This window comes from Trichosurus vulpecula, chromosome 6, assembly GCF_011100635.1.
Source record: "Trichosurus vulpecula isolate mTriVul1 chromosome 6, mTriVul1.pri, whole genome shotgun sequence".
NCBI classification, from domain to species: Eukaryota; Metazoa; Chordata; class Mammalia; order Diprotodontia; family Phalangeridae; genus Trichosurus; species Trichosurus vulpecula.
The window spans coordinates 66,998,714-67,013,692 of record NC_050578.1 but is presented as its reverse complement, the minus strand read 5'-3'; the positions used below and the strand labels follow the sequence as shown (position 1 = coordinate 67,013,692).

The 14,979-nt window shown below is 36.3% G+C and overlaps 1 protein-coding gene across 1 annotated transcript in view; it reads right to left on the bottom strand.

Annotated features, from left to right (window-relative positions):
• The window catches only part of BANK1 (B cell scaffold protein with ankyrin repeats 1), a 368,388-nt gene extending 353,687 nt beyond the window's left edge, over positions 1-14,701 (bottom strand). The window contains exons 1-2 of the mRNA XM_036764957.1: positions 14,674-14,701; positions 14,183-14,581 (exon numbers count right to left, since the gene is read on the bottom strand). Coding sequence (XP_036620852.1) covers positions 14,183-14,581; positions 14,674-14,701 — 427 coding nt within the window. The remainder of the gene's footprint in view (positions 1-14,182; positions 14,582-14,673) is intronic.
• Between the last annotated feature and the right edge of the window lie 278 nt (positions 14,702-14,979).

Here is a 14,979-nt window from a genome sequence, read left to right as displayed (position 1 = left end):
GAAAGGTAGGACAGAAAGCCCTGAGCCCCAAAGGCAGAAATTTGTTGTAAGGCCAGGTAAAGGCTAACCAACATGAAGAAGAACACACAAAAAAACCGAGGACCATAGATTCTTTTTATGGAGACAGGCATGATGAAAATACCAATTTGGAAGACAACAGCAATGACACTATAGATACATCTGATACCTCAAAAGATAATGTGAACTGGTCTACAGCCCCAAAAGCATTGCTGGAAGAGCTAAAGGAGGATTTTAAAAACCAAATTAGGGAGGTAAAAGAAAAAAAATGGAAAAAATGGAAAAGTCCCTAAAGAATAAGATTGGTGAAATGGCCACAATCTAAATAGAGAAAATAACACCCTGAGAGGTAAAATCAACCAATTGGAAAAGGAGACTCAAAAGCAAAATGAAAACACTGACTCATTAAAAATTAGAGTTGAGCAAGTGGAAGCTAATGAATCTATGAGGCACTAAGAAGTAGTAAAACAAAATATAAAGAATGAAAAAAATAGAAAAAAATGTGAAATATCTGATTGGGAAAACAACTGACCTGAAAAATAGATCCAGGAGAGACAATCTAAGAGTTATTGGTCTACCAGAAATCCACAATGAAAAAAAAGAGGCTAGACAGTATCTTCGAAGAAATTATCAAAGACAACTGCCCAGAGGTCCTAGAATCAGAGGGGAAAATAGTTATTGAAAGAATTCACCGATCACCCCCTGAAAGAGATCCCAAACTGAAAACACCAAGAAATATTATAGCCAAATTTCAGAACTACAAAGTCAAGAAGAAAATACTGCAAGCAGCCAAAAGGAAACAATTGAAATATCGTGGAACTATAGTCAGGATCACACAGGATCTCTCAGCTTCCACATTAAAAGACAGGAGAAATTGGAATATGATATTCTGAAGGGCAAAGGAGCTGGGACTACAACCAAGGATCAACTACCCAGCAAAACTAAGCATAATTTTTCAGGCAAGGAGATGGATATTCAATGAAATAAGGGAATTCCAGACCTTCCTGATGAAAAGGCCAGAACTCAATGAAAAATTTGATCTCCAAATACAAAACTCAAGAGAGAGATAAAAAGGTAACCAGGGGGAAAAACCCCCACAAAACTTATTAACCTATAAGGGCAAATTATTAGTATCTTTATATAAGATTATATCATCTTATGTATGTTTTATATATAGACATATATATGTCAGTCTTGAGAATGGTACAGCTATTATGACAATTGAAAGGGATACAAATCGATTGTGAATGCCTGTATAAAATAACTGATATAAGGATAAAAAATATAAGTAAGAGATGTAAAGGGAGGGCTATGAGAGAAGAGGTAAGGAGGTAGTAGAAAAGGGTAAATTACACCAAATGAATACAAAAACATATTATAGTAGAGGGAAAGAAGGGAGGGAGAAGAGCAGTATTTGAGCTTTACTGTCATCTGATCTGGTCCAAGAAGGGACTAACATACTCTGATAAGTTTAGAAATCTAACTTATCCTACGGGAAGTAGGAGGGGAAGGGGGGAAAAAGGGAAGGGGTTGGTCAGAAGGGAGGGGAGAAGTAGCAAGTGGGAAACAGTAAGATAAGGGAGGGGAATAAAGAGGGTGGGTAAACTGAGGAAGGCAGCAGTCAAAAGCAAAACTTTGTTGAGGAGGGGAAGGGGAAAGGGAGAAATAAAAGCATAAACAGGGGGAAATAGGATGGAGAAAAAGACACAGAAATCATGACTATGAATGTGAATGGGATGAATTCTCCCATAAAATGGAAATGGATAGCATAATGGATTACAAACCATAATCCTACAATATGCTGTTTACAAGAAACACATTTGAAACAAAGGGATACACACAGGGTAAAGGTAAAAGGCTGGAGTGAAATATATTGTGCCTCAGCTAAAGTAAAAAAAAAGCAGGTGTTGCAATCCTAATCTCAGACAAAGTAAAAGTAAAGATAGATTTAATTGAAAGAGATAAGGAAGGACATTACATTCTGCTAAAAGGCACCATAAACAATGAAGCAATATCATTGTTTAACATATTTGCACTAAGTGGTATGGCATATAAATTCTTAGAGGAGAGGTTAAGGGAGTTACAGGAAGAAGTAGACAGCAAAACTATAATATTGGGAGACCTCAACCTCCCCCTTCCTGAACTTGATCAATCTAACCTCAAAATAAATAAGAAGGAAGTTAAGGAGGTAAACAGAATTTTAGAAAAGGCAGATATGATAGACCTCTGGAGAAAACTGAATGAGTGTAAAAAGGAATATACTTTTTTTCTCAGTGGTGCATGGCACATACTCAAAAATTGACCATTTACTAGGGCATAAAAACCTCACAATCCAGTGCAGAAAGGCAGAAGTAGTCAAAGCATACTTTTCAGATCATGATGCAATAAGAATTATTTGTAACAAAGAACCATGGAAAAATAAGCTAAAAATTAAATCGAAACTAAATAATCTAATTCTAAAGAATGAGTGGGCCAAGGAACAAATCAGAGAAACAATTAATAACTTCATGCCAGAGAATGACAATAATGAAACAACATACCAAAACTTATGGGATGCAGCAAAAGCAGTTCTTAGTGGAAGTTTCATATCCCTAAATGCTTACATGAATAAAATAGGGAAAAAGGAGATCAAAGATCTGGGCATACAGCTGAAAAAGCTAGAAAAAGAGCAAATTGAAAATCCCCAATTAAATACCAAATTAGAAATACTGAAAATCAAAGGAGAGATTAATAAAATTGAAACCAAGAAAACTATTGAATTAATAAATACAACAAAGAGCTGGTTTTATGAAAAAAACCAATAAAATTGATAAACCTTTGGTCAATTTGATTAAAAAAAGAAAGAACAAAGTCAAATTGCCAGTATCAAAAATGAAAAGGGTGAGTTCACCTCTAATGAAGAGGAAATCAAAACAATAGTTAGGAATTATTTTGCCCAATTGTATGCCCATAAATTTGACAACCTTAGAGATATGGATGAACATCTACAAAACATAAACTGCCCAGGCTAACAGAAAAGGAAGTAAAATTTCTAAATAACCCCATCAGAGAAAAAGAAATTGAGCATGCCATCAATGAACTCCCTAGGAAAAAATCTCCAGGGCCAGATGGTTTTACATGTGAATTCTATCAAACATTTAAAGAACTACTAATTCCTATACTTTGTAGACTATTTGGGAAAATAGGTGAAGAAGGAGTCCTACCAAATTCTTTTTATGACACAAATATGGTACTAATACCCAAACCAGGTAGAGTCAAAACAGAGAAAGAAAATTATAGACCAATTTCCCTAATGAATATTGATGCAAAAATTTTAAATAAAATATTAGCAAAAAGATTGCAGCAACTTATCATGAGAATAATACAGTATGACCAGGTAGGATTTATTCCAGGAATGCAAGGCTGGTTCAATATCAGGAAAACTATTAACATAATTGACCATATCAACAACAAAACTAGCAGAAACCATATGATCATCTCAATAGATGCAGAAAAAGCCTTTGACAAAAACAGGATCTCCTGATTCAAGACAAAGATCATTTTGACTATACAGTACGGCACATTACAAAAGGGAGATAGCTACTATTTCACATTGATATGGTGGAGCTATGAACTAGGAGAGCATGTCAAGTCAAGTCTGATGGATTAAATCAGTTCCCCTGTGTTACTTGGATACAATAAACTTGCTCCATTTAAAACGTCTATTTATTGTTATAAGCCTTCTAGAACCCAGAACACGACCACAACTGAAAAATAAAAGTGGTTTAAAGCAAGGAGACTGCATTAATATACATGATGTGGATTTGCCAATTTTGGCAAATATTTCCTGGATTTCAGATAGAGGTTGGCCAACACTAACCTTACTTTGAGTATTTGTTAAATGGACTTTAAATAATATGTGCAAAGTAAGACTAAGAAATTTAAACAAATGTTTAGAAAAGTTATTATAAACACATCAAGAGTGCCAACCGTAAATCATTTTTGGACATGGCTCTTAGCCAGACTTAAAATGATTCTGGTAATACACCTACATCAAGAACCAATAATCTTTATTCCTGGTTATGATGGGAATTTAGCTGAATTATCCAGTTCTCTTAAGGATGTCTACGAAAGGTAGTGTTGGTTGCCAAAATCAGTATTTTCTCAAAGTAAAAACTGTCTCACAGTTAGACTGTAGAGGCCTGCTATGGTAATCGTAGGGAATTCACCAGTCTGAATAGCTTAATTTCATTTAAATGGAGAGTTTGGTCTGTATTTCAGGAAATATGTGTCTAATACTTTGGTATTATTTTAATGGAAGAATCATTAGCTCTGCCTAGGAGAAGCCTTGCATTCCTAATTAACCCTTAAAGTGTATGGGTTTGAATGAAATAATAAATGAAGTAAAGAATAAAAATTAATGTCTACAATAAAATAGGAAAAAGAAAAAAAAGAAAATGGACTTGTCTCTCAAGTTTGGTGCTTTTCTCTATACTATGAAGCTTTCTTATTCAACTGAAATATTAAAAAAAAACACCCTAAGTTTTCACTAAGTAGCAACGTGGAAACTTTATTATATATGTGGACAAGATTGCTGCTCCAAGAGTTTCTAGCAAATAGAAAAACATACTTCAGAGTTTTTAAAATGTTTTACATAAGGGGGTTTGTTGTCCAGTTATTTTCCAGTCGTATCTTACTCTTTATGGACTCATTTGGGGTTTTCTTTGCAGTGGTACTAGAGTGATTTACCATTTCCTCTTCCAGCTCATTTTACAGATGAGGAAACTGAGGCAAATAGGGTTAAGTGACTTGCTCAGGGTCACACAGATAATGTCTAGGGCCAGATTTGAACTCAGAAAGATGAGTCTTTTGACTCCAGGCACAGCACTCTATCCATTGACCACCTAGCTGTCCCACCACAAGGAGTTGGGATTGGGGGGAATTATATAATACTACTCTTAATCTTAGAAATATTGGAAGAACAAATGCTCTTCTCTTCTAAAAATTTCAAAGATGGAAATACCATTTTTCCTTTTGTAATCTTTGTGGTGACCTCTAGATCTATGTCTCAGCCTATCCTGATGAGCAACTTTTAAGTATATGCATATTGTATTCTGCCTTATAAGTTAGTTGGCATAAATGAATTACTTTAATTAACCATCAGCATAATGAAGATGAAATCTGTTTCAAGAAAGCAAAGTATTGTGTATTCCAAGGTGAATAATGTTCGTTTTAGATTAGCTCTTCTTTTCTCTTATTTATGCCAGTTCGTTGTTGTGGCTGATCCATTTTAGTTTTGTCCCAGTCTTTGTGAGGTTTAGAGGGAAGCTAGGTGGCACAGTAGATAGAGACCTGGGCTTGGTGTCAGGAAGACTCATCTTCCTTAGTACAAATCTGACCTCAGACATTTATTAGCTGTATAACCCTGGGAAAGTCACTTCACCCTGTTTGCCTCAGTTTCCTCGTCTATAAAATGAGCTGGAAAGGAAGTGGCAAACCACTCCAATATCTTTGCCAAGAAAACCCCAAATGGGGGCCCACAGAGTTGGACATGACTGAAAAATGACTGAACAACAAAAACTTCTTCTTAAAATATTTTAAAAACTGGGAGGGCTGGGTGAAGCAGTAAAGCAAAGAACCAACTGAAGGTAGTAAAAAATGTTGGATGCCATGGCATGTTGTGGGGCAGAAAACTTGGCAAAGCAGATGTTGTCAGAAGGCAACAAACCCCAATGGACTGATTACATAACACAGATGGTCAAGAATCTACGTAGATAGGCAGAGACTACAAAATCACAAGAAACAATGGGTAGGACAAAGCAAGTGGTCCACAACTGTCCTGGGCAGCAGATGTGAAATGACAGCAAGAAGATCTTGATAACTAAGAAACCCTGGAAGGAAAGGAACTGTCCAGAGATGGGAGAGCTCATCTGGAATGAAAAATATATATTTGAGCATTGACTTCAGTTGTTTTATTTCTACAGGAATTCTGTAGGTTGCAGAAAGCTGACTTCTGTTTTGAAATACACAGAGGTAGGAAGGAAAGGAAAATGTATCTAAGGAAAACAGTGGATGCTTCAATGAATTTTCTTACAGATAGGACTTTCCCAGACTTTAAGGAAAAATAAAGCATTTGAAGCATGGACACTAAAGAGGGGAAATACAGAAATGTCTTTTTATGCAAAGATCATTCATGAAAGAACAGAAACATTGATGGAAAAAAAAAATTAAAGAACAAACATAGTCATTGAGCCAAGTGAAAATTCTTTCTTATCCTTTTCGCCTAACCTTAAATAAGTAAGTAAAAGAATTTACTAAGGCTGTGTTCATAGCCAGGACATCATTATTTCAGAAATTACAGTTAAATTAGCAAGTAATTTATAGTAACAGAATTGACCAAGTGGTGATCCAAAGAATATCTATGTTGGCTGAAATAATCACACCAACTTTAGTAGGGTCCAGTAGTTTTGGTCATATTGATCACAGCAGAGTCATATGCAACAACTCTATGCTAGTGAACTAAAAGGTTGCACAGAACTTGTAACAAAACTTTAAGTAACAGAGAAAAGAAAAATAGTGCTGGTTCTAGGTCAGACTTCCATTTGAAACCTTTTGAAAATGGTAACACAGACATAGACACACACATGTGTGCACACACACACACATGCAAAATAAACTTTTTTTTCCTCCATAGAAATACACTCTGTATGCCTGAATTCTCTATAAGGCGCAGCAACTTTAGATCCTAAGACAATTTCTTAATGGGCATGTGAAAACAATGATTTTTATACATATGATTTCACCTATAACATGGTCACTCTATAGCGTATTCAATGTTACCACTGTTTAAATGTTTGCATTTAATTATAAAAAAATTACACAATTTTATGTGATGCATACATACATACCTGTATATATAAAGATGTAGATATGAATAAATATGAGAGATAGCCTGGAATGGACACATAGAGAGCCATCCTTAAAGCCCGGAAGACCTACTCAATAGTAAGCAAACTACAACCTCTCAGTTTCTAGGAAACTCCCTAAGATTATAATTGTGAAAAAAGTGACATCATGCCTTAATTAAGGAAGTTTCTTCACCCACGAATTCAATATAGGGGTGAAATTAAGGTAAAGTCCTACAGATAAATGACAAATTGACAGATATAGAGAGACAGATATTTATCCCTCTCTCCACACATATATGCATATGCATATACACACATATGTACACATATGCATATGTACACATATTTAGGTACAAGTGTGTGTATATATACACACATATAAATGTATGCATGTATGTATGTAAATGCATACACAATATACATACATGCCTTATATCCATACTAGAACACATGTGTAGATACATAATATACATACGGGTACAGTAATATTCTATACATATGTATGCACGTACACATGTGAACTTTTATATGCATATATGTGCAAGTATAAATTTATAATGGAATACGAGTGTGTACGTGAGTGTATGTATAATATGCCTATAGATGCTGTTCTCTTCATTTTTTAATCACCTAGGCATCTCAGTGGATAGAGCCTTGGCTCTAGTGTCAGGAATACTTGGGTTCAAATCTAGCCTTAGACACTCACTAACTGGGTGACTCTGAGCAAATCTAAGTCAGTTTCTTCAACTATAAGATGGAGATTACAATAGCACAGGGATTGGTGAGGATAAAGAGACAATATTTATAAAAACACTTAGCACACTGCCTGGCACTTAGCGTGTTCTTAATAAATGTTTGTTCCTCACCTTTTTAAAAAACAACTATTAGTATATGGAATTAATCTCTTTAATTCAAGTTTTATTTCTCACGCACCTAATAATTCATGTCAAAGGTACTCAAATGTGTGATAATTTTAAGACAGAATACAAAAATTCCATGGCAACCCATGAATTATTAAATGTTTTTTGAAAAAAATAAAAGGAATGTACCCCCTGAGCTTTCCATGTTAATTGACATTTGGTGGTAACACTGTTGTAAAGAACCAGGAATAAGATATAAAAGACAAGTATTTACAGATAACAGGTTGTCAATTACACGTTTCTCCAATAAAGATCACTGAATGCTTCCTTTAAGGAAAGTAAGTGATTAAATCTCAAATGTTTCAGAAGATTCTCCATCTTCTTTTGAACCTTTTAAGCCAGTTCTCTTTGCAATAATTGGTATCACTGAAACATATTGTTTTTGAAAATTTCCTAAAGTGCCCACAAATCCTCAGGCAAAATATAATGATTTCATTAATGGAATGCTTAGTGGTAATGAAAGGAAAATAAATTTAAAAGCAAGAATAAAGTGAATAACAATCCTTGGGATCACTGGAGGTGAACATCAAGATGCGCCTGATAGATATGGGTTAGATGAAACCTCCAAATAAGCCCAGTGAAATTGGAGATCCATCCTTCCTCTCATTTCTCATACCCTCATGGTCTATTATGCTCTTGGGTGTTTTTTCCTCACAACCCTACTTAACTTTTGGATGAGAGAGTTTTCTGTCTCATGCGTCCATTAATTCAAGAAATATTTGAATGTTCTTCATGGACGAGTCACAATGCTGTCTTACATAGGGGAAATCAATATAAATGAAACAAGGTCCTTGCCCTCAAAGAAATCATAATCTAATTGATGTGATGAGGAATCATTTCTATAGGTTTAGATCTTGGAGACCACCTACCCTAACCACCATCATTTTGCAAAGGAGAAAAATGCGGAAATATTAAGCAATTTGCCTCAGGTCACACAGTGAGTAACAAAGTTGGTACTAGAGCCCAGATCCTTCTGATTTCAAGTCCAGAGGTATTTACACTGTATTATATTGCCTGCATTTAAACTACCACATAAGCCAGTGTAAGATAAAGTTCATATAAATAGTACACAATGAATATTATAGGATTTCCAAAGATAGAGGGAGCATTTCCCACTTGAGCAATTAGAAGACTTATTAGAAGGGAAACCATTTGGGCTGAGACCTAAAAGGTGGGTAGATTTTCCAAGGGCAGATCTGGGAATAGGGCTTTCTAGGCAGAGGGAAGTTTATGATGAGAAAACAAGCAGAATCGTTTAGTTAGAATACAGAGGTAATAAGGTACTATAATGGCAGGTAAGACTGGAAAGAAAGATTTAGATCTAGCTAAGACTCTGGGACTTTACTCAACAGGCATTGAAAAATTGCTAAACATCCCTGTTCAGGACAGTGGAGAGCCTGAAGGAAATAAGAATAATAGTAACAAGAATGAAAGTAATAATAATATTAATACCTTACATGTATGGCACTCAATGTTTTACAAAGTGCTTTACATACATTATTTCACTTGAGGTTCATGGTGGTGTTAAGAAATTGGTACAGATTATTATTCCCACTTTACAAGGGCTCCAGGGGTTAGGTGACATGGTCACTCAGAAAGTATACACGATGGGATTCAAACCCAGGTTTTTCTCATTTCAGTGAATCAATCAACATTTGAGAGAGGAGAGAGATAAGCATGTAATTATATGTAGAAACACAACACACACAAACATATACATACACATAAAGATACACACTTATATATACACATACATATGCATATGCACACATACATATACATATATGTACACACATAATTGTATGTATAAATACAACATGAACATATATACATACACATAAACACATATTTATATATGCACATACATAAAAATATGCATATGCGTACATAAGTAGGTAAGGAGAGAGAGAGAAAGAGAGAGAGAGAGAATCCAAATCCAACACTTTATAATACTATATTATCTTTCTAGAATAGTTAAGGGGCTACTACTAATACTTAAGGCATAAGGTAGCAAGTGGTAATGAAAAGGAAGAACAGGTTTTGAAGGAAGAAACAAGGGAACTTTTAAGACACAGTGCAAATTGGTAGAAAGGAGATGGACTAATGAATGATGACCTCAGGTTTCTAAACAAGAGTTTAACACTGCTGAAATAAACAGGAACATCAACAGGAAGAGGTAGTTTGGGGTTAGGGAAGAAGTAGAAAATAATGATTTCAATTTTAGACATATTGCATTCTAGGGACCAGCAGGATGCTCTTGCCAGAACAGGCACATGTAATTGGAAATTCAAGACAGCAGCTCTGGGAAAATGTCAGTCTGGAGCTCAGGATTAGGAAGTCAAACAAAAACAGGTGAGTTTTTCTAAAACACTCATGTAGCTATGGTATTCTTCTACATGATAAAGCCCAGGGCTCTCTGTTACCTCTAGGTACCAACTGTATCACTAGAAGGATCTGTGACTAGGAAGCCACTAGCAATGACCTTTGAGACATCTCAAAGAAGGGAAGGGCTATAAATCTGGGGAAGGGTAAATGTTACCTGATTTTTTAAAAATGTGAAATGGAGCCTTTGAATTTGACTTTATTTCCTGGAAAAATTATAGAATGTATCATTAAGGAAATGGTTCATAAGCATTTAGAAAAAGAAGAGGTCATCACAAAAGACCAGCAAGGTCTCCCCTCTGGGCTCACTCTCTGGTTTGCTCCATCTCTATACCAGCTGACCTGCTTCTCTGAGAATGACTCTATCTTGAGGCTGGCACAATGACCAGCACTGCCATATTATCAGAACTATCAGCTATGCTGTTCGCTTCTCGCTTCCCTCCCCTATCACTCACTAGGATACTCCGTCTCCTCCAAACCCGCTGCCTTGCCCTCAGTTCGTAGGGTGAGGGGGTCAATGTTCTTTCCACCTGCCCCTTGATATCTGTCTTCCCCATTAAAGTGTAAAATTCCTGAGGGTAGGGACAATCTTGTTTCAGTTGAAATTCTCTCATCTTTAGAACAAAATTTGCCTATGTAGGAGAGAAGCAGGGTAGCTAGGTGATACAGTGGATAGAGTGCCAAGCCCGGAGTCAGGAAAGCCCATCTTCCTCTATTCAAATCTGGTCTCCAACACTCACCAGCTGTGTGATTCTGGGCAAGTCACTTATCCCCGTTTGCATCAGTTTCCTCATCCATAAAATGAACTGGAAAAGGAAATGCCCAAACTATGCCCGTAGCTTTGCCAGGAAAACCCCAAATGGGGTCACACAGTTGGACACAACTGAAAGGACTGAACAATAAGAACTCTGTGAAAGAAACAGGGTAGTATGGTGAAGAGTGAGTGGTCTGAGAGTCAAGAAGATTCAGGTTGTTGTATTGCCTCAGACAGATGTTGGTCATGAGCCCTTGGCAAGTCCCAACCTCTCAGTGCCCTAGGCAACTTTTTAAGAATCTACATTGTGGAGAAGCTGCAGATTTGCTTTAGTAGATAAGTCAGTATGACAATGAGAACAAAGATCCAGAGCAGAAATGGCATCAATTTTTATAACATACCCTGACAAAAAACTCAAGGGTCAAGTAGTTGGCTGGGAACATGGCCAGGCAGCAGACATGGTCTCAGATTCAGATTCAGACTCAGACTTTGAAATCTTTCTTTGGTGACAAAGAAGACCAAAACATACAGCCAAAAGAAGTCAAAAAGTCAAAGACCCCACGTCAAAAGACTCCAAGAAAAATATGAACTGGTCTCAGGCCATGGAAGAGCTCAAAAAGGATTTGGAAAAGCAAGTAAGAGAAGTAGAGGTAAATTGGGAAGACAAATGAGAGTGATATGAGAAAACCATGAAAAACAAGTCAATGACTTGCTAAAGGAGACCCACAAAATACAGAAAAAATACTGAAGAAAACAACACCTTAAAAAATAGACTAACTCAAATGGCAAAAGAGCTCCAAAAAGCCAATGAGGAGAAGAATGCCTTGAAAGGCAGAATTAGCCAAATGGAAAAGGAGGTCCAAAAGATCACTGAAGAAAATACTACCTTAAAAATTAGACTAGAGCAAGTGGAAGCTAGTGACTTTATGAGAAATCAAGATATTATAAAACAGAACCAAAGGAATGACAAAGTGGAAGACAATGTGAAATATCCCACTGGAAAAAACCACTGACCTGGAAAATAGATCCAGGAGAGAGAATTTAAAAATTATTGGACTACCTGAAAGCCATGATCAAAAAAAGAGTCTATATATCATCTTTCAAGAAATTATCAAGGAGTACTGCCCTTATATTCTAGAGCCAGAGGGTAAAATAGAAATTGAAAGAATCCACAGATCACCTCCTCAAAAAGATCCCAAAAAGAAAACTCCTAGGAATCTTGTCACCAAACTCCAGAGCTTCCAGATCAAGGAGAAAATGCTGAAAGCATCCAGAAAGAAACAATTTGAGTATTGCGGAAACACAATCAGAATAACATACGATCTAGGACCTTCTAAATTAAGGTATCAAAGGGCTTGGAATATGATATTCTGGAGGTCAATGGAGCTATGATTAAAACGAAGAATCACCTACCCAGCAAAACTGAGTATCATGCTCCAAGGCAAAATATGGATTTTCAATAAAATTGAGGACTTTCAAGCTTTCTCAGTGAAAAGACCAGAACCAAACAGAAAATTTGACTTTGAGACACAAGAATCAAGAGAAGCATGAAGAGGTAATCAAGAAAGAGAAGTTATAAGGGACTTACTGAAGTTGAACTGTTTTGTTTACATTCCTACATGGAAAGATGATGTGTATAATTCATGAGACCTCAGTATTAGGGTAGCTGAAGGGAATATATCTATATCTATATACCAATATATCGATATATCTATATCTATATCTATCTATCTAAATATATATATATATATATATATATATAAATATACATATATATATACACACACACAGACAGAGGGCACAGGGTGAGTTGATTATGAAGGGGGGATATCTAAAAAAAATCAAATTAAGGGATAACACAGGAATATATTGAGAGGTAGAAAGGGAGAGATAGAATGAGGTAAATTATCTCACATAAAAGTGGCAAGAAAAAGCAGGTTGCTGGAAAGGAAGAGGGGGCAGGTGAGGGGGAATGAGTGAATCTTGCTTTCATCGGATTTGACCTCCGATGGGAACACAAATGGGTATCTTACCCTACAGAAAGGAAGGAGGAAGGAGATAAAAAAGGCTGGACAATACAAGGGAGGGCAGATGGGGGAGGAGGTAATCAAAAGCAAACACTTTTGAAAAGGGACAAGGTCAAGGGAAAAAACTGGATAAAGGGGGTAGGCTAGGATGGAGCAAAATATAGTTAATTTTTCACTACACAACTTTTGTGGAAGGGTTTTGCATTATGATACCACATGTGGCCTCTGTTGAATTGCTTAATGTCTTAGGGAGGGTGGGTGGGAAGGGAAGAGGGGAGAAAATTTGTAACTCAAAGTTTTAAAAGCATATGTTAAAAAAAAGTTTTTGCATGCAACTAGGAAATAAGATGTACAGGCAATGGGGCATAAAAAAATCTATCTTGCCCTATAAGAAAGTAAGGGAAAAGGGGATGGGGGAGAGTGGGGTGACAGAAGGGGAGGGTTGACTGGGGAACGGGGCAATCAGAATATATGCCATCTTGGAGTGGTGGGGAGAAATGGGGAGAAAATTTGTAATTCAAAATCCTGTGAAAATTAATGCTGAAAACTAAAAATATTAAATAAATAAATAATGAGTTAAAAAAAAAAAGAAAATGTGCCTCCCTCCCTTACGGAGGTGGCTGCCTAGAGATGCAAGAAACTATCAGACTTAGCTGATGTGTTAAGTTTTGTTGAACTGTATTGTTACTTTTTCTTTTTTATTCTTTGCTATAAAGGTAAGGGAGAGTGGAGAACTGTATTTAGAAATAAAGGTAATGTGTAAACAAAAGGTACAATAATTAAAACTTTAAAAAAAGGTTAGAATTATTAACCCATTATGAGCATTTCTGTCTATGGCGATTCTGACTCCAATCTCATCCCCATGGCATGCTATTCCTCATCTCCATCCTCAGTGCAGGAAATAAATGAGTCAGAACAAGTCAGCTAATGAAGAAACCCTCCCCCTCCAATCCTAAGAAGGGGAGTTATCACTTATAAGGCTATCAAATAAGACAGACATTTTTTTAACTTAATGGCAAGGCTTGGCCAGAATAGATACAAGACATTAGGTCTGATTACATTGAAAGGAATGGTACCATATCATTTAATAATATGATTTTTTTCTTTTTCTTTTTTGACCTAACATTGTAATTTATTCTTTGGCTAAAAGAAAGAGAACTGAATTTAAAATTAAGTAGATTAGACAAACAGTACCTCTTTGTATGATGCCCCTGATAACTGAGATGTAATCTTCTGGCTCCTGCTCAGTGGAGATCTCCTGGCTGCCTCGGGAAATGGTTAATAATTCATAAAGCTCATCTGAACTCTTTACTCCACAAAGCAGGATGACCACACTCTCTGGTGAATGGAGCAGTATGTCCAAAAAATGGCGTTTCCTAGGGGTCAGACCTTTCAGCAGGCTATTTGATAATATCAGTAGTTTACATTTGTAAGAGTGTAAGCCCAGCAATTCCAAGTGCCGGTCAGAGGAGTTGGTCAAGCTATATAACAGCATTTCCTCCATCTTCATAACATGAAGGAGGACATCTCGCAAGTACATGGCCCATTCCTCGGCTTCCTCTTCATATAGTATCAGCAAGTTCTTTATGTTTTCTGTGAAAAGACAAATTTTGAGTCATCTTCTAGTATTTGAAATGTTGGCTACTCATAATGGTATATTTATTTGGAAATTCTGAATAACTTACCCAGAAAATATTCCCAATTATTCATCATAGTGACCAAAATTAAGTAAATTCCATGATAGTAGTCAGAGTAATAAGCTACTCTAGCCCCTGAAGAGAAAGTATCCATAAGCATTCTTGTAATCATCATCCCAATTAATGTACATAATTTTCATCATTGCAGGAGTGGAAAAAACTCCTTATAAATCAGGATGGTACTGTCTCTCCTTTTCATGAGCCTATTCTCGAGAGATAAGCTGGTGGATGAGTTCATAAAACACTGAACCTAGAATCAAGAAGAGCTAAGCTCAAATCTGGCCTCAGACATTT